Raw genomic sequence first — 23,671 nt, 5'->3', positions numbered from 1 at the left:
TTTGCCCAGTAGCTCACAGCGTATGTCGGCAAACTTGGGAGGTGACCGGAGTTGACTGCGACAAAGAGGTTACATCCAGCAAAGAACGGTTCGAGAGATCAGATAAAAAAAAAAAAAAAAATGCAAAAAATAAAATAAACAAGTAAATAACAGAGTGAGAAGGTGGTAAAAACTGAAAATGTGGTAAAAATATTTCCGGATTGCTTTTGAAAAAACTGTCGGTTGGGGTTATGGATAAGAGTGGGTAGGGGAAGTCAATTAGTCGGATGGTCAGTCAGTCAGTCAGTCGACAGCGGCCACTGGTGGATTTACATGAGAGGAGCAGGCACGAATGGTACTCGTGAGAGAAATTTGAGATATGAAAAAGCATAAACAGCGACCTCTGGTGGATTCAAGACAAAACGTACCCCCTAGGATGTATAGTTGAAGTCAGAATTATTAGCCCCCTTTTGATTTTTAATATTTCCCAAATGATGTTTAACAGAGCAAGGAAATGTTCACAGTATGTCTAATAATGTTTTTTTAAGTCTTATTTGTTTTATTTCGGCTAGAATAAAAGCAGTTTTACATTTTTTTAAAAAACAATTTTGGGACAAAATTATTAGCCCCTTTAAGCTCATTTTTTTTTCGATAATCTACAGAACAAACCATCGTTATACAATAACTTGCCTAATTACCCTAACCTGCCTAGTTCACCTTATTAACCTAGTTAAGCCTTTAAATGTCACTTTAAACTATACAGATGTGTCTTGAAAAATATCAAGTAAAATATTATTTACTGTCTTCATTCATTCAATCATTTTCTTGTCGGCTTAGTCCCTTTATTAATCCGGGGTCGCCACAGCGGAATGAACCGCCAACTTATGCAGCAAGTTTTTACGCAGAGGATGCCCTTCCTACTGTCATCATGACAAATATAAAATAAATCAGTTATTAGAAATGGGTTTCTAAAACTATTACGCTTAGAAATGTGCTGAAACAATATTCCCTCCATTAAACAGAAATTTGAGAAAAAAAATAAACAGGGGCGCTAATAAGTCAGGGAGACTAATAATTCTAACTTCAACTGTATATCGCTTTCTTCAGAAATGTATACAGGCGTATAGACCTAAGTGTCGTCCATAATGAAACACTGTTTTTTTACTAAGTGCAAATTCAAACCGTTTCCTTGATGACGTTTGACGGTTGCCAAATTAGTGAAATAAATGACCAAACTACCAAATAATACCTGTCATGAGTATAACCGCATTCACCGTCGGGAGGTGCTATAATCACTCTTGTAGGAGAATCATGTTCTTACAATCTAAAATAAATTAAGTTATCCAACATGTGTGCCCGATAGCTCCGCCCCTTCTGCTATGTGGGCAAAGCTGTGGTCGTTGAGTGCGTGAAGTGTCCATCATTACACACTTCACTTTATCGGTTGAATGAGTGCATCATCCGAGTAATTAAAGTGCACTTACCATTTATAGAGTTTTCAGTGTAAATGCACTACTTAAACCATTTATACTACAAAATGGCGTAGAATAGTGCACAAGTATGCAATTTGGGACGCACCTCTTGGGTTAAAAATAACATGCCTGACAATATGGCAGTTTTTTCAATCCAATTATATTCATCTTTATTTCTGTACCGCTTTTTACCATGTCGTGTCCAAGCAGCTTAATATAAACAAATTTTTTATTATTATTATTTTATGCCACAATTCAGCTGTTTAAAGACTCAAACAAAAAAAAAATGTTTTACCTAAATAAGGAAATTAGTTTTTTTGGTCAGGCAGCAGGAAACAGCTGCTCTCATTGCTCCTGTTTTTCTCTCTCTCTGATGTTCCTGTCATGTGTCTGAGAACTTGTGAATCCAAACACCTCATTAATCCACAAACGTCCTGCAAAACATGCCACTTTCCCTTTGTGGTGTTTCTGTTAGCATTTCAATAGCATCCTCAAAATCCAGACATGCACACGGCTGGATGATAAACATATTAGAGTATAATCAGTGGACTTCCTCTCACTGCGGTTCACTGACGTCTCTGTCCATCTACCGTCTGCCATTTGACTTCCCCCTGCCAACAAAACCACTGAAACAAAAGCAGGTTGTAGTGTGTTTGTGTTTGAAAGGTGTGAAATAGGAGAATGTGTGTTTGGTCTAAATGACAATGTTAAAAACACGACGTAAAAAAATATACTATATCTTTAAGAACTATGCAAGCAACAATACAGCAGATCAGTCAATCAAAACAAAATTAAATCTACTTTATTATGCAGGGCTCGAAATTGCGACCATTTTGGTCGCATATGCGCCCGAAAATTAATCTATGCGACCTCATAATATATCTGGGAGCATTAGTGCGACTGCAGATAATGGTTGTAGTGCAACCTGCTTTGGTTTTTTGTAAAAACGTGCTGAATCGCTCTTCCCTGCCGCTATATTGGTTCATATTAGCTGTCAATCACTCAAGGTATTCCGCTGTCAGATGACAGGGAAGGAGCTTTTATGAACACGGGAAATACAAACGGCTGAAGAGTAAAAACTTAAAGCACACAGGTTTGCAAACCCCACCTAAAGTTGAGGCGCAGATGAGAGCGATCATGACACGTCACGTGGTGAATAATGATCCGCCAGCTGAGATCAATCGAGTACGCGCTTCTTGGAGAAGGTGCCCGAATCTCATGCGTTGCATTCACTGCGTGTTCAGCGCAAATGTCCGCTAAAAGTCAAATCTAATACTGTACATATAATCGCCAAAGAAGCTCGCCTTTACTAAGTTTACACTGAAACTGCGGCTCATAACAAAGACCAGTATTGCGCCGATGGTTAGCGCAAGAATCCTGCTCTGCCTGCTCATAAATTGGGTCGGCTGACTCGCCTGCTTTTCCACAAACACAGAAAAATGAAGATCAGCTCAGACTGAACCTTTAAATTGACACAAACTGAAACCAAAACTTTTAAAGAGTGATAGAAGTGAGACTTTACTTACTTTCTTTTGTCTATTCTTGTTTGAGGTGTATATTATTTTTTTATTTATTTACTGATGACTGCTTTGCAGCTTTCATTAATTGAATGATTTATTATAATCTTTTGTTTGTTTTGTTGCAGAAATATTATTTATTAAATTGACATGCATATAAAAACAATAGTGCAAAATAAATATTTCTTACTGCAATGCTTCATTTTTGTTTGATGCAAACTATACAGTTATTTTTCATAAAGTAACTGACATTTTATAGCAGATAACCTGCATTCATGCACATTCAAGGCAGTATCATAATGAGAAATGGAATTCATTGTTACTATTATTGTCATTTTCATCATCATTAATATTCTATGGCCTAATTATTAGACATTCATTTTGGAATTATTGCACACAAATATCAATGTCTTCGCAGCAACAGTTAGATAGTTGTTTCTGGTTTTTGTCAGTCAGTCAGTAATGTTGTTTTAAAATACAATAAATCCCTTAAAAACAATTTGCAGCGGTGCTCAATCATTTTTGGTGGGTGCTCCTAAATTTTTTCTGGTGCTCCTAAATATTTGAAGTTGGGAGCACCGGTGCTACCAAGTAAAAAAGTTAATTTCGAGCCCTGTTATGTTTGTGGACTTAATTATATAATTAAAGATTTAATGAAGTTCTGTTTATTATTATTGTTATTATTATTAGCAATATTTATTGAACACAGAGTCATTTTGTCATGATTATTTTTGATGATAAAAATGATCCAAAGATCAGAAATGATCTGAAGAAAAAGCTTTTAGAACAGTATATGCAGGGCTGCTCGATTATGGGGAAAATCATAATCACGATTATTTTGGACATAATTGTAATCACGATTATTCAAAACGATTATCAGTTGAAGTCAAAATTATTTGCCCTTCTGTGAATTTATTTTTATATGCAAATATTTCCCAAATTATGTTTAACAGAGCAATTTTTTTTACAGTATTTCCTATAATATTTATTCTTCTGGAGAAAGGCTCATTTGTTTTATTTCAGCTAGAAAAAAATCTGGTTTAAATTTTTTGAAACTTATTTTAATAGCTCAATATTATTAGCCCCCTTAAGCAATATATATTTTTGATTGTCTACAGAAGAAACTACTGTTACATAATGACTTGACTATTTACTCTAATTAGGGCTTTAAATGTCACTATAAGCTGAATACTAGTATCTTGAAAAATATCTAGTAAAGATAAAAGAAATCAGTTATTAGAAATGAGTTATTAAATCTGTTATGTTTAAACTGGGCTTTAAGCATCTTCACTGTAAGAAAAAAACTTTAACTACAAAAGTCCTTCAGTCAAGAGCAGTGAGTGGATTTTGTCCTTTTGTTGTTTGATTAATAATAAAAACAGCAGCAGGAATATCGCACTCTGTCACTTTAAGAATAGTGCGGTTCCGATATGGTTTATCTTTCACGTGTCTTTTGATTCTCAACTTGTTTGTTTATTACACAAATGAGGATTAATATAAATAATCACTAAACAGTGTGCCTGTATTTGACCATTAAAGTGCTCGCATTAAGATGCCGTTAGATGTGCGTGTGCTCTGCTGTCCGAGGCTAAGCGCGGTGCGCACGCACACACACACACAAACACAGACACACAAACACAGACACACACCCACACACACAAACACACACACACAAACACACACACACACAACCTGTCCGAGGCTAAGCTCAGCGCGCACACACACAACAACATGTGCTCTTTCGCGCTTTAAAAATATGAATGATGCGCATCCCATGCTGCAAAAGTTGCATTACAGCACATGCTTTTAGTCACTTTCACGTGGAACTGGAAAGGAGGCAGTATATGATGGAATAATCGTTTATCTCAATTAATGGTTTTTTATAATCGTTAGAAGCCGAAATCGAAATCGGATTTTCGATTAATTGCACAGCCCTAAGTATATGCTTTTTTTTGTGAAAATATTATAGAAAGTAATACTTTTATTTAGAAAAGAGGCTTTGAGTCCTGTTTTAAAATACAGAAATTCAGGGTTAAAGTGCACAGGATGTTTATGGATGCTGCTTTTCGTTTCGCCACTGAATACTGGGAGACCTGTTCAAGTTGGGGTCTGGTCTAGTACGGAATTGGGGAAGGTGGCAGCTGTCAGTGTTTGCACAGGGTGGGCCATTTATATGGATACACCTTAATAAAATGGGAATGGTTGGTGATATTATTGTCCTGTATGTGGCACATTAGCATATGTGAGGGGGCAAACTTCTCAAGATGGGTGGTGACCATGGTGGTCATTTTGAAGTCGGCCATCTTGAATCCAACTTTTGTTGGTCATTTGACACATTCAACTTATTGGGAATTTCCCAAGAAAAACAATGATGTGCTTGGTTTTAGTGTAACTTTCATCTTTTATGAGTTATTTACAAGTTTCTGACCACTTATAAAATGTGTTCAATGTGCTGCCCATTTTGTTGGATTGTCAATGCAAACCTCTTCTCCCACTCTTCACACACTGATAGCAACACTACAGGAGAAATGCCAGCACAGGCTTCCAGTATTCGTAGTTTCTGGTGCTGCACATCTTGTATCTTCATACCAAAAATCCTGATCAGAGCATCCCTATTTTTACCATTTGTACTGTACTTTGGATCAAACAAATGCAGGATTGGTTAGCAGAAGATGTGTCTTTAATAATACTTTTTTTTAAATTGTAAAATACAGTTCTAAAACTTTGGAGCGGTAGTGTATCTGTACCATATTAATGCAAAAATCCACCTCATAATAATCTGACTCTAAACACTAAACTCCAGCAGAGAGAATTTACAAACACTGACAGTGATCCTGGAGCACATAAGTGGAAAAAACTACTGTATAAAACAACTCAGTGAATCTTTCCTGTTGTGCAGAGACACCAGAAAGCCTGAAAAACAACCAAGCTTTCAGTATATCACACTTGAAAAAAGGTTTTATTATGCATACTTCAAGACTGACTTTACAACTGCACTTTACTAGTGCATTTACAGGACAAATAAAGCTTCAGTAATGTGAGAGACCAGGTTGAAATAAGTCACAAGTTACGCTAAGAACAACCATAAAAGACAATATCTAGATTATACATGCAACTGCACGTTAAAAACTTAATAAAATTGCATTTACAATACAAGCCGAGCTCATAATGACGATAAAGAAAGGTTAAAAGTGGGAAAAACAGACAGACTTTATACTGCAAAAAATACAATTGAACAGACAGCGCATCTGGAAATGATCTTCACTTCCCTCTGATCACATGTCATGATCAACAACCTCACACAGCCGTTTCAAAGCAGCAGATCAGAAACATTTAAGGATCTTTATTTAGTGATTTAAACAACCTGCTTTAGTACTGAACACTGTGAGTAACTGCACGGATATAAAGCATTCCTAAAATCATGAATAAAGCATCTAATTAATCCTTAGCAACTAGCCGGAATATCCTAGCAACCTCATAGCCGAATGCAAATAATACTCAGAAAGTCTTAGCAACTGACATTGGTAACAGAACCAACCCTTCAGAACTGCTAGAACTAAAATAATGATCAAATTAATTTAAATGTAGAATATTTTTTTATCTCACAGCACGTGTATATAGCCAAAAGGTGCTTATTTATTACAGTATAGTGGATTATACTGGAAAAATAAATCTGAAACTACAAAAAATCTGATTTAATTTCAAGTTAAAAATAAAAATAAAATGTGATCATATATATCAAAAATGTGAAGAAATCTGAAAAAAATACTATAACGTTGATTTAATAAACATCTACAGTAAATAAGTAAAAAGCAATAAAATGACAAGATGTTACAAAGTTTCTAAAATATGAATTTGTAAAATAAAAATAAACCACTTAAAAATACTAAAGCACTTTAGTATCTACTAAAGTAACACCACAAGAGGGTTATGCTGAACTCAAAGCAACAAGTGATATAATTTGCACAATTAAAAAAATATGTTTGTGTTGATATAGTGATACAAGGCATCAGGTGGCAATACCCCAGTACTGAAACTGAAAACCAAACCAAACCATGATATTCATGCAGAAAACACTAATGCTTTTCAGAACTTTTGCAGGCTCACAAACTTATTAAAATACAACAAAGAGTAAGGCATAATAATCAATCTGATTATATTTAAATTATTTCTTTCTGCGCCAAGTAATTAGTGCCTGTGAACCCTTTTATTTTAAACATTTTATCAACCATATTAGCAACCAAAGACAAAGTACAAGATTACTCGCTGTCAACTAAATAGTGCCTGTAAACCCACTTATTTTAAACAGTTTAGCAACCACACTAGCAACCAAAGACAATCAAAGCGCAAGATTATTCACTGTCAATTAAATATTGCCTGTAAACCCATTTTTTAAACATTTTAACAACCTTATTAGCAACCAAAGACAATCAAAGTGCAAGATTATTCACTGACAGGTAAATATTGCCTGTAAACCCATTTTTTAAACATTTTAGCAACCACACTAGCAACCAAAGACAATCAAAGTAAAACATTATTCACTGTCAATTAAATATTGCTTGTAAACCCATTTATTTTAAGCATTTTAACAACCTTATTAGCAACCAAAGACAATCAAAGTACAAGATTATTCACCGTCAATTAAATAGTGCCTGTAAACCCATATTAGCAACCAAAGACAATCAAAGTACAACATTATTCACTGTCAGCTAAATATTGCCTGTAAACCCATTTATTTTAAACATTTTAGCAACCATATTAGCAACCAAAGACAATCAAAGTAAAACATTATTCACTGTCAATTAAATATTGCTTGTAAACCCATTTATTTTAAGCATTTTAACAACCTTATTAGCAACCAAAGACAATCAAAGTACAAGATTATTTACTGACAACTAAATAATGCCTGTAAACCAATTCATTTTAAACATTTTAACAACCTTATTAGCAACCAAAGACAATCAAAGTACAACATTATGCACTGACAACTAAATATTGCCTGTAAACCCATTTATTTTAAACATTTTAGCAACCAAAGACAATCAAAGTAAAACATTATTCCCTCACAACTAAATAATGCCTGTAAACCCATTTTAGCAACCAAAGACAAAGTACAACATTGCTCACAGTCAATTAAATAGTGCCAAATTATAGTTTTGAAGTCAAACTTGCATATTATTGCAGGCCGAATAATCAAAGTATACCATGGTAATCAATATGGTGACCTTGTCACAAGTTGTCACTGAACAAATGTGTGAATATAAACCAACTTTATCTCAATCACTGATCGTAGCCCGTTTAATTAACCACGACTAATTTCATATTCGCCCTTAAGGATGATGAAGATGATGTTTTACCTGGATGATGAAGCAGTGAAGTCTCCTCCATCCAGCAATCTGATTTTGCAGAACAAAACTCCATTGACGAAGGGAACCGCTGTCAGCTCCTCCAGAGTAACATGAGTCTGAAACTTAAACTTCTTCTTCTTCACTAAAAACGCCATAAAGTCGAGCGGGGAAATGTTTAAATTCTCCACAAAAAAATCTGCCGTTAAACTGTAACTGTAGGATGAAAAAAGGGTTTAATCAGGCAACGGAAACTCTCTGTGTGGAATCATCTTGACCTGCAAATAAAACACACATATGAAAACAGATAAGCGGGTTAACAAATTGATAAACCACAACTTTAAATGCATCATTTATGAACTTCAATGTAATAAAGGTGGTTGTTTCTTTGTGGAGTTCTTGTCAGGTCAGTTGAGTTCACTCACCCGCTAACGTTAACAGATGAACGCTTCGGTTTTCCTGGCTAAAACTCGAGCAGATGCAAAATAATCAGGGTTTTGACTCAATAGTAGCTTTAAAACTGGACGTGTGGACTCATTTCCTTCAGTGTTTCTGCCTGGCCCGTGTCTGCCGTGTTTCTGGATGTGATTTTTGTCTTCAGCTCAGTTCACTGAAGGGCTGTTCAGTGTTACTGAAGGGATTAGGAAGCCCCGCCCCCTCCTTTTCTCTCTTTCGCTCTCTCTCTCCCCCTCTCTCTCACACACATACACACGAACTCATTCATTTTCTTGTCAGCTTATTATAAATTATTATTATTAATAATAATTATTATTTTTATTACATTTATAAGTAATAATTGAATAGTAATACATTTAAAAATGTTTGATTAATATGGTAAGGTATAGACAAGCAAAGCACTTTGAGTTCTGAATGAGCCAAATAGGCTCGACACGCCTGTTTCCTGTAGTACAGTGTATTAAATAAATATATAATTAAATAATATTATTAATTAAATGTTTCCATGTATTAAATAAATAAAACTGCCACTTTTCTAATTAAATGTCATAAATGAGCAATATTAATATGGGCTGGAAGGGCATCCGCTGCGTAAAAATGTGCTGGATAAGTTGGCGGTTCATTCCGCTGTGGAGACCCCGGATTAATAAAGGGACTAAACCAGGGGTGTCAAACTCAATTGCTGGAGGGCCGAAGCCCTGCACAGTTTAGTTCAACCCTGCTCCAACACACTTACCTGTAGGTTTCAAACAAGCCTGAAGGACTCGATTAGTTTGATCAGGTGTGTTTAATTAGGGTTGGAACTAAACTGTGCAGAGCTGCGGCCCTTTTGGAACTGAGTTTGACACCTGTGGACTAAGCCGACAGGAAAATGAATGAATGAATGAATGAATAATGAAGGAATTATGTTGTCAGATAAAAAAGGTCGCACTTTGTCTTCCTCTAGTGGCGGTAAAGTAAACTAAAAAACTGAGCATATTCATTTTCATTAGCCTTTTCATTTTGCAGTAATGTAACAACTTTGATTTTTACGAGGCTGTTCAAATTAATTGATCACTAAATCGATTTTAAAGTGATTACTTGACTCGACTTTACTTACCTTTTTAATTAATTCATTCACTTTACTTTAAAAAAAGTGAGTTAACCTATTTAAACCGATTTGCTTACTTTAAAGATTTAGTAAACATTTGCTTTAAACAGTTCTAAATTAATCTGGGTTTGCTCATCAACTTTTTAATAAGTAATTAATCTGGCACTTCTGTGTGGAGTTTGCATGTTCTCGTGTTGGCGTGGGCTTCCTCCATGTGCTCCGGTTTCCCCCACAGTCCAAAGACATGCTGCAGGTGAATTGGGTAGGCTAAATTGTCCATAGTGTAGAAATGTTTGAATGAGTGTGTATGGATGTAAAACATATGCTGGATAAGTTGGCGGTTCATTCCGCTGTGGCGACCCCTGATTAATAAAGGGACTAAGCCAAATAGAAAATGAATGAACGAAAATATCGCTTTTTAGAGTGCAATAAAGCCACTTCATCACAGGAAATGCATGCATGATTTGGTGCAATCAATTACAAACAAATGCTCATACATGTGTGGAGAGTTTCTTTATTTAAGATACTTACGACTAAAAAGTCCTTGTCAAAAGTTAAAGAAACAAACGCCTAAACAAACTCATCCAAGGCCTCATCTGTCCTGCAGGAACTGTTTTCAGCAGGTTTCGGACCCTCATATGGACTTTGCATGCAATGCTTTTGTTCATTTTAGGGTCAAACGCACAAAACAATTGCAAAAATGAAAGTGGCTTTTAGATCAACTAAATATAAAAACAAAACCCAGAGTGTGAACCAAACCTGAACAGAAAAAAAGGTCCAGTAAGAGGATTTTTGCACATTTTGGCCACTTTTTAAATGCTAATAAAAGTCTTGATTTCACTTCATCCCTGAAATGTTCACACATACATGTATAACTCTTCGAGGCACTGCTCTGTACAATAATTTACAGTGTATTTTACGCACACACACACACACACACACACACACACACACACACACACACACATGTTGGTATTGTTGGTTTATGAGGACTCGGACACCCAAAGACATTCTCCTGACTATAAGAAAATTTGCATTGATTGAGAATTAGTTAGCAACTTTGCAAATAGTTGCAATGTAACTTAAAGTCAACAAAATACGTTAAAAAGAGCATCAAATTAAAGTGACGCTGATTTCTGTCCTCATAATCCACACTGCAAAACTGATTTCTAATTTAGAGTCTTTGTATTGTATTTCTATCTATCTGCAAACTCTTAAACCAAGAAGCATTAGAATTCAAAAGTATTGTTTTGTTTTTAAAGACTGAGTCAAAATGAAGTGAGATTTCCCTAAAAACAAGCAGTGAAGTGAAATGTGAGTCAAATTAAATGATTTCAAACAAAAAAAAACAAGATTATTTTAAAAACCACAATGACATAGTAATAATTGTCATATTAATTCGGGATGTTTTAAGGAAAATCTCACTTTTTCCTCTCATAACATGGACACTAGGGGACTTTCAATAAATAGTTTTTCTGAAAAACCGTATTGATGGTTAATGTGAGGATGCAGGTTGTGTATGAACGGCTTGATGTAGAAATATGATTTAGTTTGTTTATTTGTGTAACTTTGTATTTAATTTTCTAATTTATTTTGTTTTGGGGGTATTTTGCATTGACGTAAATGTCATTTCTGCAATAATTCAATCTTGGCATTGCTGCAGAACACAAATAAACCTTAAACCTGCTCACTTAATCCCACTTAATTTAAGGAGAAAATGCTTCTAATTTTCTAGAAAATGCACCTTGATTTAGTATGTGGTGGATACTTGGACTAGACGTACACTGTAATAAATGCAGGGTTCCACACTATTCCGTCATGCCGTCCCAACACAAATCAATTAAGCTAATTTAACAAATTTAAGTTCATTGAACATAAAACAATTACATTGTCCCAAAAAATCGTAATAATTGTGTTGTTTCAACTTATTTTAAATAAGTAGTTTGAAAAAACAGCAAAATCAAATATTGTTTTGAGTGTATAGAACATTTCATCCCTATTTATAGTTATAAAATGTCTTCATGACATTTGATGATGGTAAAAGGCTATTTAAGGATTGTAATTGGGTACCAAAACACTTTAATTAATTACATTTACATTTAAATCTTCAGTCACTATATTCATTTGTCAGCAAGATTTTTGAATTGAACATTTAAAATGATTGTATTGTAAAACGCGTCAGAATCAGTAGTTTTTTGTTTTTTTACATTCAGACGTTACTCTTAAATGCTCAACATACTGTACACTGCAAAAAATGCAGGGCTCCACACAATTCCTTTATGCTGTTCCCACACAAATCAATTAAGTTACCGTAACAAATTTAAGTGAATTTAACAAAAAACAATGAAGTTGTCCAAAAACAAAAAACTCAAGAATTGTGTCGTTTCAACTTATTTTAAAATATTTAGTTTGAACAAGCAGCAAGTGTCATTTGTCAGTGCGAGACAAAAACTTTAAGAAATGCAGGATTCCACACAATTCAATTATGTTAACTTCACATATTTTTCATTTTTAGAAAATGCTCCTTGATTTAAGAATTGGTGGATATTTGGACTAGAACTGTAAAACATGCAGGGTTCCATACAAATTCCTTTATGTTGTCCCAACACAAAACACTTGAATAAACGTTATCAATTTTTACAGTGGATTGAACATTAAACAATTAAGTTTTCCCAATAAAATCTCAAGAATTGTGTTGTTTTGAGCTCATTGTAAATAAGTAGGTTTGAACACGCAGCAAAATCATTTTACAGTCAAATGCAGCTATTTTTTTACATTGATTTTGTACATTTCTAGAAAATGCGTCACACTTTATATTAAGTGGCCTTAACTAATATATACTTACACAGGAATTAATAGTTTGTTACAATGTACTTATTGTGCAAATACATGTATTTACTGTGTACTTATGCTTGATTAAATACACGTATGTAATTAAATCTGTAATTAACTTTTGTAACTACATTTGTAAATACATTGTTGACGATCCCTTACACCTTAACCCACCCTTAAACCTACCCATGCAACCAAACCTGTCCATAACCCAACCTCTATCCCAACTAAAAGCACCACAAGTGTTCTCAAATACATTATAAACACAGTAAGTACATTGTATTTATTTTTTTTATGTAAGTACATAGTAGTTAAGGACACTTAATATAAAGTTGGACCGAAAATGCTTCTTGATTTAAGAATTGGTGGATATTTGGACTAGAAATGCACTGTACAAAATGCAGAGTTCCACGCTATTCCTTCATGTTGTCCCAAATTAAAGTGGATTGAACATAAAACTATTATGTTGTCACCAAAAAAAAAAAAAAAAAGAATTGTGTTGTTTCAGCTCATGTTAAATGAACAAGCAGCAAACTCATTGTTTTGAGTGTATAAAACATTTTATATCTATTTATAGTTATAAAATTTCTACATAACATTTGATGATGTTAAAAAACTATTTATGGATCACAGTTTGGTACCAAAACTCTTTAAATAATTAATTTTAGATGTAAATATTTAGTCCCTCTATCCAATTGTCAGCAAGATTTTTAAATTGGACATTTAAAATGATTCTATGCGAGTTAAAATGTGTCAGAATCAGTAGTTTGTTTGTTTTTTACATTACTCTTATACTCTTATATTCAACATAATGTACACTGTAAATAATGCAGTTCCACACAATTCCTTCACGTTGTCCCAACACAAATCAATTAAGTTAACTTAACAAATTTAAGTGGATTGAACATAAAACAATTAGGTTTCCCCCTTCCAATAAAAAAACATAGGAATTGTGTTTATTCAACTCATTTTAAATAATTAGTTTGAACATGCAGCAATAGTCATTTTTTGAGTGTGCGACAAAAACTTTAGGTAATGCAGGGTTCCACACACCTCATTCATGCTGTCCCAACACAAATCAATTAAGTTAACAAATTTTAAACAATATTTTTTTGTTTCAGGAAAATGCTTCTTGATTTAAGAATTGGTGGATATTTGGACAAGAAATGCACAGTACAAAATGCAGCATTCCACACAATTCCTTCATGTTGTCCCAAATTAAAGTGGATTGAACATAAAATTAAGTTGTCCCCAAAAAAATCTCAGGAATTGTGTTATTTCAGCTCATTTTAAATGAACAAGCAGCGAAATCATTGTTTTGAGTGTATAGAACATTTCATCACTATTTATAGTGATAAAATGTCTACATAACATTTGATGATGTTTAAAGACTGTTTAAGGAGTAGAGTTTGGTACCAAAATACTTTAAATATTAATTTTCCATAAATTAATTTAATCGTTATTTTTTACAGTGGATTGAACATAAAACAATGACGTTGTCCCTCCGAATAATCTCAGAAATTGTGTTTCCGCTCATTTTAAATAAGACTGAACAAACAACACAAGTCATTTTGCAGTCAAATGCAGCTACTTTCTACATTTCTAGAAAATGCTTCTTGATTTAGGAATTGGTGGATATTTGGACAAGAAATGCACTGTAATAAATGCAGGATTCCACACAATTCCTTCATGTTGTCCCAAATTAAAGTGGATTGAACATAAAACTATTAAGTTGTCCCAAAAAAGAAATCTCAAGAATTGTGTTGTTTCAGCTCATGTTAAATGAACAAGCAGCAAACTCATTGTTTAGAGTGTATTGAACATTTCATCTCTATTTATAGTTATGTCTACATAACATTTGATGATGTTAAAAAAACTATTTATGGATCACAGTTTGGTACCAACATTTTTTCCATTTAAATCTTAAGACTTAGTCACTATATCAATACAGATGTTGGAATTGAACCTTTAATGTATTTTAAAATGCGTCAGAATCAGTAGTTTGTTTGTTTTTTTACATTCAGACGTTACTCTTAAATGTTCAACACACCGTACACTGTAAATAATGCAGGGCTCCACATGATTGCTCTATGTTATCCTAAAACAAATTAAATTAATTAATTTAATAGTTTTTTTTACAGTGGATTGAACTTAAAATATTAAGTTGCCCCTCCAAATATTCTCAAGAATTGTGTTGTTTCAACTCATTTTAAATAAGTCATTTTGCAGCCAAATGCAGGAGTTTTGTACATTTCTAGACAATGCTTCTTGATTTAAGAATTGGTGGATATTTGGACTAGAAATGCACTGGAAAAAATGCAGGATTCCACACTATTCCTTCATGTTGTCCCAACACAAATCAATTAAGTTAACAAACTAAAGTGGATTCAACATTAAATAATTAACTTGTCCCCAAAATAAATCTTAAATTGTGTTTGAACAAGTAGCAAAAGTCATTGTTTTGGGTGTGAGACAAAAACTTTAAGTATAAGAAAACTAATTTTTTGCAGTGCACCAAAACCAACACACACACACACACACACACACACACACACACACACATGCACTCACGCACTCCCTCTTCTATTGTCCTTCTTCTGTCTGCGGCGGCACATTCTCCGCTCCATCCCCCGTCTCTGCTGCTGTGGCGGCGGCTGCAGTGTTTGTGCTGTTGGCGTTCTGCAGAAACTTCCTCAAGTCCTTCAGCGCGGGTCTGAACATCTGAATGAGGGCCAGCAGAGCGGCCTGCGTGCCCTCCAGGGCCTGAGCCTGTCTCTCCTGAGCGCAGGCCTGGGCCTCCTGCGAGCGCCGGATCATCTGCAGCAGGTCGTTCTGGTTCTCCAGGTGCTGGGCGATCTCCCGCACGTGCAGGTTGGTGACGCGGTGCTCCTGCAGCAGTTTGGCCGAGTTGAGGGCGATTCTGCTCTTCAGTTCCTGCGGTTTGTTGGAGCATTCAGCCTGAGCGGTCAGCATCTCCACCGGAGCCTCTGCTGTTACGGTCACTGGCGTCTCAGTGGTGCAATACTCCACCATTCCCTCCTCCAGCGTGTGATATGTCGTCTCTGCTGCACACATACAGTTGCAGTCAGAATTATTAGCCCCCTGAATACTTTTTTACTCAATTTCTGTTTAACGGAGAGAATTTTTTTAAAAAACATTTCTGTTTCGCATTTCTAGGGGTGTAACGATACACCAAAGGCACGGTTTGGTTCGGTTCACGATTTTAGAGGCATGGTTCGGTTCGGTTTCTGTTTGCTGTGCGGTTCGGGTTGATGTCATCTTAACTGCAATGCTAAGGAACAATAGATTTACTTAATTACAAGAACATATACACTTTTTCCTTTATTAACTTTGCCATTAGTGATGGAAGTTCAGATCATTTTTCTGACTCGGATCTTTGAGGGCTCTATTTTGACGGTCCATGCGCAGAGCGCAAAACGCAGGGCGCAAACGCTTTCAGGGCGTGTCAGAACGCATTTTTGCTAATTTAAGGACGGGAAAATCCGCTTTGCACCGTGGCGCATGGGCTAAAAGGGTTGAGTTTATTTTCTTAATGAGTTAAAGGTGTGTTTTGAGAATAAACCAATTAAAGTCTCATCTCCCATTACCTTTAAGACCCAGCTGCGTCGCGCCATAAGCGCATTTTGACGTAAAGTAAGTTCACTTTCGCTTTTGCTCTCGTGGATAGGGAAACCTTTACGCACAGACATCAATTAGCCTATAAATAATTAATTTCGTTTGTTAAGCGCAAAGATTTGTTTCAAAACTATTTCTAAATTCAGTTCTAATTTCTAGCAAACGAATAAATGAACAATAATAACGAAGTGTGGTCAAAAACCTGAGTTATTTCCAAATACACCTGCCATGCCCCATATGGTCTAAAACCTGACAGGTAGACAAATCTAAGCTTGTTTTTAATAAAACAAATATAAATATGCATATAATAAATAATACTGCTAATAATAATAACATTATACAAAAGCAAATTGAATGAACTGAAAAAGCCTCCCGAGATGAAGAAAGTAAGGCAGTGGTTTTTAAATCTTCATGTAGGCTAGAAATTAATATGTTTTGTAATATTTGAATCATTTATATTTATATCCTGTATATATCCTTATTATATATATATAAATATATATATCCTTAAGATATTTGATATTTTCCAAATGTAAAAATATTTGCGTATTGCTCTGCATCTTGTGTGTAGTGTGTAAGCCAGGCGCACTTTGCGCCAGACAATAGACCCACTTTGTTCTGGTCTAAAGATCAGACTATTTACAGTTTCTCAAAATAGCAACGCGCCAAAACACTCCTGCTTTTTTAGACCAGAACGCCTATAGGCGCACATACGAGCGCAAAGGCATTTGCTATTTAAACAGCGTGGCGCAACACCTCAAAATGACCCTTGCGCCGAGCTAAAAGTAGCAAAAGAGTATTGTCACGTATAATCTTAACCAATGTACACAGTCTGAGCCAATGGGAGCCATGATAATTAGTTCACCTTTCAAGTCTTGAGTCCTTCGTTCATTACGTGACAAAATGACTCAAACCCGATAGAGGACTCGGGAGATGAATGGATCAATTCTTTTTCCGGCTCTAAACGCATATGATTGGCTTCTGCCTTTCCACGATGAACGACTCGAAATGTGATGAAGACTTGAAATGAACGATACCACCTGCACAAATGTGCGCATGTGCGGATGAACAACACTCCCTGAGAGGACTCATAGTTCCCGAGTCATATTAAAGATTCGTTCTAAATGAAAGACCCGTCACTATTTGCCATCACATTTTAGTACAGTCAGGATACCCGAGTAAACAAAAATTCAATAAATACCTCCAATGTAGACTTGTCAGACAAAAACTATTCTCTTTAGTGCAGCCATCTTAACTAAGTAAACTAAAATTAAATAAATAACTGCAGTGTAGACTAATGAAAGATCAACAGGTCTGTCCTCTTTAAGGACATTTGAAATATTCAATTAAGTTTTAAGCTCTTCTTCAAAAACACCGTGATATCCACATTCTCAGGTGAGAGGCTTGATCTCTGTGCAGACACAGACATAGTGATGCTCATTTTTGATTATATAAGTTTTCATTTAGATAGACAGGTTTCCGTTTAATGATAAAATATACATATAATGTGTTTGTAAAGTGTTTTTACATGACATATTCACCAGTAAAATACTTTGCAGTTTTGTCTGAAACTAATGGTATAGTTGTAGCCAGCTGTATTTTTGCCTCCCGTTCTCACTCTCCCGCTCTCTCCATGCCTGTCATTGTATAGGTCTGCCTTCTTGACAGCCAATCTGTCATCATTTGGCGACGTGGCGCGGGGATATAAAAAGCATGTCAGGAAGAGCCGGAGAGAGCTTGTTTCGTGTATTTTGCTGGCATGATTGTGATTTTTAATGTTTTTGCTTAACTTTCATTAAGGCAAAATTATTTAGCATTACTTTCCCCCACATTACTTTTTTTGCCCACTCACAAATTTTTTGTACATTTTTATTTCAATTAATTGTTTGTAAATTATTGGCTCGGCTCTTTCCCGTCATATTGAGCTATACCTCCTCAAGTTCACTCTTTTCTCAGAGTAAGGTGGATAGGGAAGATGTCGTAAGACTTCCATTTTGCAAACACGTAGAAAATGTATTGTTAAAGACATCAGGTAAGAGAGGAACGTCATCTTTGTATTTATTTTATTCTACAGTTCAGTATATGGAGGAATACGGCGCACGGTGCCGAAGAACTTTCTTTTCTTTTCATCAGTTTCTAGCGAGGTAATAGGATATTCATGAGTTAGAATTGTTTTGTTATATTTCTTTCTTTTGTTTGGCTTCACTATCGTCCCCTTACTCTCGAGTTGAACTAATTATCTTTGATACTTTGTTTGAATTTGCTCCTTTATTATATTCAATTTATTATTGTAAATATTTCTCGTTTTTGTATATATTTGGGCATTATTCTGGTTTCACTTTTGAACATTAAATCCCTTTTGTTGGCTATTCTATTGTCAGTCTTTTGCTTACGCCCTCACATTGTGAAATTACCAAACTTTGTAAATGTTATCCCTTATAAGTAAGTTTTGTGAAACAGTTACGACAGATAGTGTGCGATTTGTCCATGACACGAATTCCATTACTGTACTCCACTGGAAAAACAAAATGTTCCCACACAGGCGACTTAAATGTGTCTGGGGGACGCCACGAGAGATTCGCGATACGTATCGCCACGAGAGTTTCGCGATACATATCGTGGTTGCTGTATCGCGATATTTCGATTCGGTTTGTATTATCGTTACACCCCTACTCATTTCACATGATAGTTTTCAATTGATGTTTTACCCAGTTCACCTGGGACATATTAACATAAAACCTGGGATATATTAACGTAAATCCTGGAATATATTAACATAAAACCTGTGATATATTAACATAGTTTCTTACATTTATGTAAAGAATATGTGGTAAACTGTAATCATACCTTCAAGAGTTTTTATCTCACACGCTGATGCGGTCGCCGGCTGAATACCTGTGAAGAGACAATCATATTATAAAGATTCAGACGCATTCATAATCTCAAAATGTAGATTACAACTCTCTGCCACTTGAATTATCATAGCAGAATCTGCAATGTTTAGTTGGGATTTTAATTAACCAGGAAACACAAGCAAAGTTTAACCATACTAGGTGAGGGAATTTATTTTGAAGGCACGTGACTGAAAAATGTCATGCTAATTTAAACTATTTGGGTATGAGAAATGATCAAATATGTAGCTTGTCTTTATTGTTACAATGAAGACTATACTGTGTTATTATACATTTGATTACATTCTTGTTTTACACTTTACCTCAACATTGTTAGACTCTCTAGGAAACCATAGAGCTATCTATTTGATTTGTATGTTGTTTTATTGTTTATGTTTGTAATTTGTTTATTATACTTTACAATTAACACACTCCCTACAAACATATTACAATGCAAAATTATGAACTCTTTACAAATAGATTTACAGTGCATCTGGAAAGTATTGATAGCGCTTCACTTTTCCGACATTTCTTTATGTTATTATTAGCCTTATTCCAAAATGGATTAAATTCATTGATTTCCTCAACAATCCCCCATAGTGACAATGTGAAAAAAAGATTCTTGAAATTGTTTCAAATTTATTAAAAAATAAAAAGCTGAAACATGTGCAGTAGTATTCACAGCCTTTGCTGTGAAGCTGTAAATTGAGCTCAGGTACATTCTGTTTCCACTGATCATTCTTGAGATGTTTCAGCAGCTTCATTGGAGTTCACCTGTGGTCAATTCAGCTGATTGGACATGATTTGATAAGGCATACACTGTCTATATAAGCTCCCAGGGTTGACAGTGCATGTCAAAGCACAAACCAAGCATGAAGACAAAGGAATTGTCTTTAGACCTCTGAGACAGAATTGTCTCGAGGCACAAGGCTGGGGAAGGTTACAGAAACATTTCTGCTGCTCTGAAAATTCCAGTGAGCACAGCTGCCTCCCTCATCCGTAAGTGGAAGATGTTTGGAACCACCAGGACTCTTCCTAGAGCTGGTCGGACATCTAAGCTGAGTGATCGGGGGAGAAGTGCCTTAGTCAGGGAGGTGATCAATAACCCGATTGTCACTCAGTCTGAGCTCCAGCGTTCTTATGTGGAGAGAGGAGAACCTTACAGAAGGACAACCATCTGTGCAGCAATCCATCAAACAGGCCTGCATGGTAGAGTGGCCAGACGGAAGACACTTGACACCTGAAAGGCATCTGAAGGACTCTCAGACCATAAGAAACTAGTCTTTAGTCTGATGAGACTAAACTGGAACTCTTTGGAGTGAATTCCAGGCGTGTTTAAAGAAAAACAGGCACCGCTTATCATCAGGCTAACACCATCCACTGCAGGGATATTCCAATATTAAGTGAGTTTTTCCTTAAAACAAGCAAAATAATCTGCCAATGGGGTGAGCAAATACATCTTGTTTTTTCTTTTGACGTAAGATTATTTTGCTTACCCCATTGGCAGATTATTTAGCTTGTTTTAAGGAAAAACTCACTTAATATTGGCATATTATTTCTCAAAACAAGACAATATGTTTTGCTTGTCTAGAAAATTCTTCTTGATTTAGGAATTTTTAGATATTTGGACTAGAAACAAGACAAAAAATCTAAGTAAGAAAAGCATTTTTTGCAGTGCAGAAACACAAGCACGTGTTTCGCATTTTACTGCATTCGAAAGTTCAAGCTTGGTGAATTCTTACCTGCGAAATCACATCAGGTGACTGCATGAGACCAATAGAAAATCATTTAAAATAAGACATTTAAAATATGGAGCAATCGCTCACTTATATTAATGTCTAATCATATCGTTTAACCCCGCCCCTTTTCACAGCGCCATACGACAGAATTTCGCAAGTACATGCTCTAACGTGACCACAGCTTAAGTCGCTTTAGACAAAAGCGTCTGCTAAACGACTAAATGTGAATGTAATTTCCGTGACTTTTTCTGTTTTTCCAAAACTTTTCCAGGCCTGGAAAATGCCACGTCAAAATTCCATGACTTTTCCATGTTTTCCATGACCCTGTGTGAACCCTGCTTATTAGCTTTTGTATCCTCATTAAAAATACTACAGTAAATACTATGGTGTTTGTGAATCACGCTATGCATTAGTAAAGTACTTGAGCTTATCTGTTTTGGTAATGCTATGGTAACACAACAACTAATATAAACAAATGACTCCATTAAAATGACAGTTTATCAGATAGTTGATACTACTAGCATTCGATAATGAAGTGTTGTATAATATATTCAGTATTTCGAATACTCAAAAACATTAATAACTATACATTGCTTAGCTTAAGCCTTAGCCTACTACAGTGTGTTTTTATGTTGGTAAACAACATTTTAAAGGTAAACTGAGTACAGTAGAATTGCCTTAATGTATTTAAGGTGATAAACATGAAATATAAATTGTGTTTTTCCAAATAAAGAAAATGTTTGTTCCAAGCAAAAAAAATATATACATTTCTTATTATTGTTTTTGTCTTGTTTCTAGTCCAAAAATTAAAAACATATTCAATCAAGAAGCATTTTTGACAAGTGAAAATATATAGTTTAATTTGCATGTTTTCCTAAAAAACAAGCACAATAATCTGACAATGGGGTAGTGAAATGTACTTATTTCAAACCAAAATCAAGACTATTTTACTAAAACCAATGACAGATTAAAAACAAAAACACCTTGTTTAAAACAAAAACTCATTTAATTTTTACTTTATTTCTTGTTTATTCCTTTTAACCATGTTTTAACTCATTTCTATTCGTTTTTAATTCTTATACTTGTGTGCTTATTTTATTATTCTTTATTTTAATCGTCTTGTTTATTTAAAGCACTTTCAATTACAATTGTATATGGAAATGTACTATATACCTAAACTTGACTGTAATTTATTTCTGAAAATAACTATATATGTTTGTTTTTTTTTCATTTACTTTGTCTAGAAAATGCCTGTTGATTTAATTATGTTTAGATATTTTGGACTACAAACAAGACAAAGTCTCTAAGTAAGAAACGCATTAGCGCGCTCAGTTTCCGCATGGTAAGTTGCGTAGGGCTAACGCTAGTGTCTTACTTTGCGTTAAAGTGACGGCGGCTGCGGAGCTGATAGGCACCGCGATCTCCGTACCCGCGTCCGCCGCCGGGAGGCTGATGATGGTCGCTTCGCCCAGCAGATTGCAGATGCGCTGCTGCATGGAGGTCAGGATCACCGGCACGGTGGTGCAGTCGCCCGTGCCCTCCATGGCGGCTCGAGCCTGCGCCACTTTCCGCCGCACCTCCGTCTTCAGATCCGACCATTTCTTCTTGACTTCGGCGAGCTCGCGCTGGCAGGTGCTCACGGCGTTCACGCGCTTCAGGATCTCCATCCACGCGCTGTTTTTGGCGATGTGCGTGACGCCCGCGTTAAAGTGATTCACCAAAATATGCTTCTGCTTTTCCATCTCCTCCACGATGATCTCCACCTCCCTCTCGGAGAAGTTCGTTTTTCTCTTTTTGGCCTGAGATGCCATAACGTTGTAAATTTGACGGATGGAGAGGGGGGGAAATTGCGTAGAATACGTAAAAATAGTACGTTTTTGTCCCAACACTATTGCGCAGCGTAATGGCTTCTGGAATCGACTTCTCTTCCAAAGAGAACGTTCGTGGACGCAAATGGCTGACGGTCCGCCTATTTTCAGATCGGGCGGTTCCTATTGGTTTAGATTCGTCGTTGGCGGTGACGATCTTTCTTTTCATTGGTGGAAAGTGTTGTCAGTCGCTGATACGTTTGTGGTATAATTATTGATGGCCATAGGAGGGAGCTGTTGAACAACAAATTATATATGTGTGCGTGCGTGTACAGTACACACATTTGAATTCAGGATTATTAGCACTCCTGTTCAATCCTAATTATTTTATTTTTCTTCCCCAATTTTTGTTTAACGGAAAGATTTTTTTCAACACATTTCTAAACAATAGTTTTAATAACTTATTTTTAATAACTGATTTATTTTATCTTTGCCATGATGACAGTAAATAATATTAGACTAGATATTTTTCAAGACACTAGTATTCATCTTAAAGTGACATTTTAAGGCTTAACTAGGTTAATTAAGAAAGTAGACAATAAAATAAATATTGCGTAAGGGGGATAATAATATTGACCTTAAAATGTTTCATTAAAAACACTTTTATTCTTGCTGAAATAAAATAAGATCTTCTCCAGAAGAGAAAAATATTTTAATTTTCTTTCCTTCACTTCTCACAAGTTTGATTAAATGTATTCTGTTAAACACAAAAGATGGAAAGATAATGAGAATATGTTGGTAACCTGTGACTTCCATAGTTGGGAAAACAAATGGTTTTGCATTTGAATGATAATCAATGGTTACTGTGTTTCCAACATACTTCAAAGTTTCTTCTTTTTATATTCA

At 35.4% G+C, this 23,671-nt stretch overlaps 3 protein-coding genes across 6 annotated transcripts in view; 1 reads left to right on the top strand and 2 right to left on the bottom strand.

The window, feature by feature from the left end:
• Positions 1-8,946, bottom strand: part of eeig1a (estrogen-induced osteoclastogenesis regulator 1a) — an 83,814-nt gene extending 74,868 nt beyond the window's left edge. Inside the window, exons 1-2 of the mRNA XM_003199038.7 lie at positions 8,739-8,946; positions 8,326-8,591 (exon numbers count right to left, since the gene is read on the bottom strand). Coding sequence (XP_003199086.1) covers positions 8,326-8,471 — 146 coding nt within the window. The 5' untranslated portion in view covers positions 8,472-8,591; positions 8,739-8,946. The remainder of the gene's footprint in view (positions 1-8,325; positions 8,592-8,738) is intronic.
• acaa2 (acetyl-CoA acyltransferase 2) overlaps positions 1-23,671 on the top strand; it is a 654,279-nt gene that overhangs the window by 497,822 nt on the left and 132,786 nt on the right. The gene's annotated exons all lie outside the window — the stretch shown is intronic.
• On the bottom strand, positions 10,356-22,881 carry naif1 (nuclear apoptosis inducing factor 1). Of its 4 annotated transcripts, none has more exons than XM_009303707.5 (3): positions 22,333-22,881; positions 19,175-19,222; positions 10,356-15,756 (listed from the first exon to the last, which is right to left on the bottom strand). In XM_009303707.5, exons 1-3 carry the CDS (start codon positions 22,766-22,768, stop codon positions 15,275-15,277), a joined length of 966 nt encoding a protein of 321 aa, XP_009301982.1. In that variant the 5' UTR covers positions 22,769-22,881; the 3' UTR covers positions 10,356-15,274. The 4 variants fall into 4 exon arrangements, with proteins under 4 accessions (XP_009301982.1, XP_009301983.1, XP_073765757.1 ...); XM_009303708.5 differs by having other exon boundaries at positions 10,356-15,753; XM_073909656.1 differs by having other exon boundaries at positions 10,356-15,753; positions 22,387-22,881.

Source organism: Danio rerio, chromosome 8 (assembly GCF_049306965.1).
Source record: "Danio rerio strain Tuebingen ecotype United States chromosome 8, GRCz12tu, whole genome shotgun sequence".
In the NCBI taxonomy this organism is placed as follows: Eukaryota; Metazoa; Chordata; class Actinopteri; order Cypriniformes; family Danionidae; genus Danio; species Danio rerio.
Note: the sequence above shows the minus strand (reverse complement) of the source record. Positions and strands in the feature narration are given on the sequence as shown.

Bases quoted from the DNA above. Each gene is read 5' to 3' on its own strand.
- naif1 (XM_009303707.5), bottom strand. From the start codon at position 22,768: ATGGCATCTCAGGCCAAAAAGAGAAAAACGAACTTCTCCGAGAGGGAG. The intron at 19,223-22,332 runs GTAAGACACTAG...GTCTCTTCACAG, and splicing joins CGCCGTCACTTTAACGCAAA to GTATTCAGCCGGCGACCGCA. The intron at 15,757-19,174 runs GTATGATTACAG...GTATGTGTGCAG, and splicing joins TGAGATAAAAACTCTTGAAG to CAGAGACGACATATCACACG.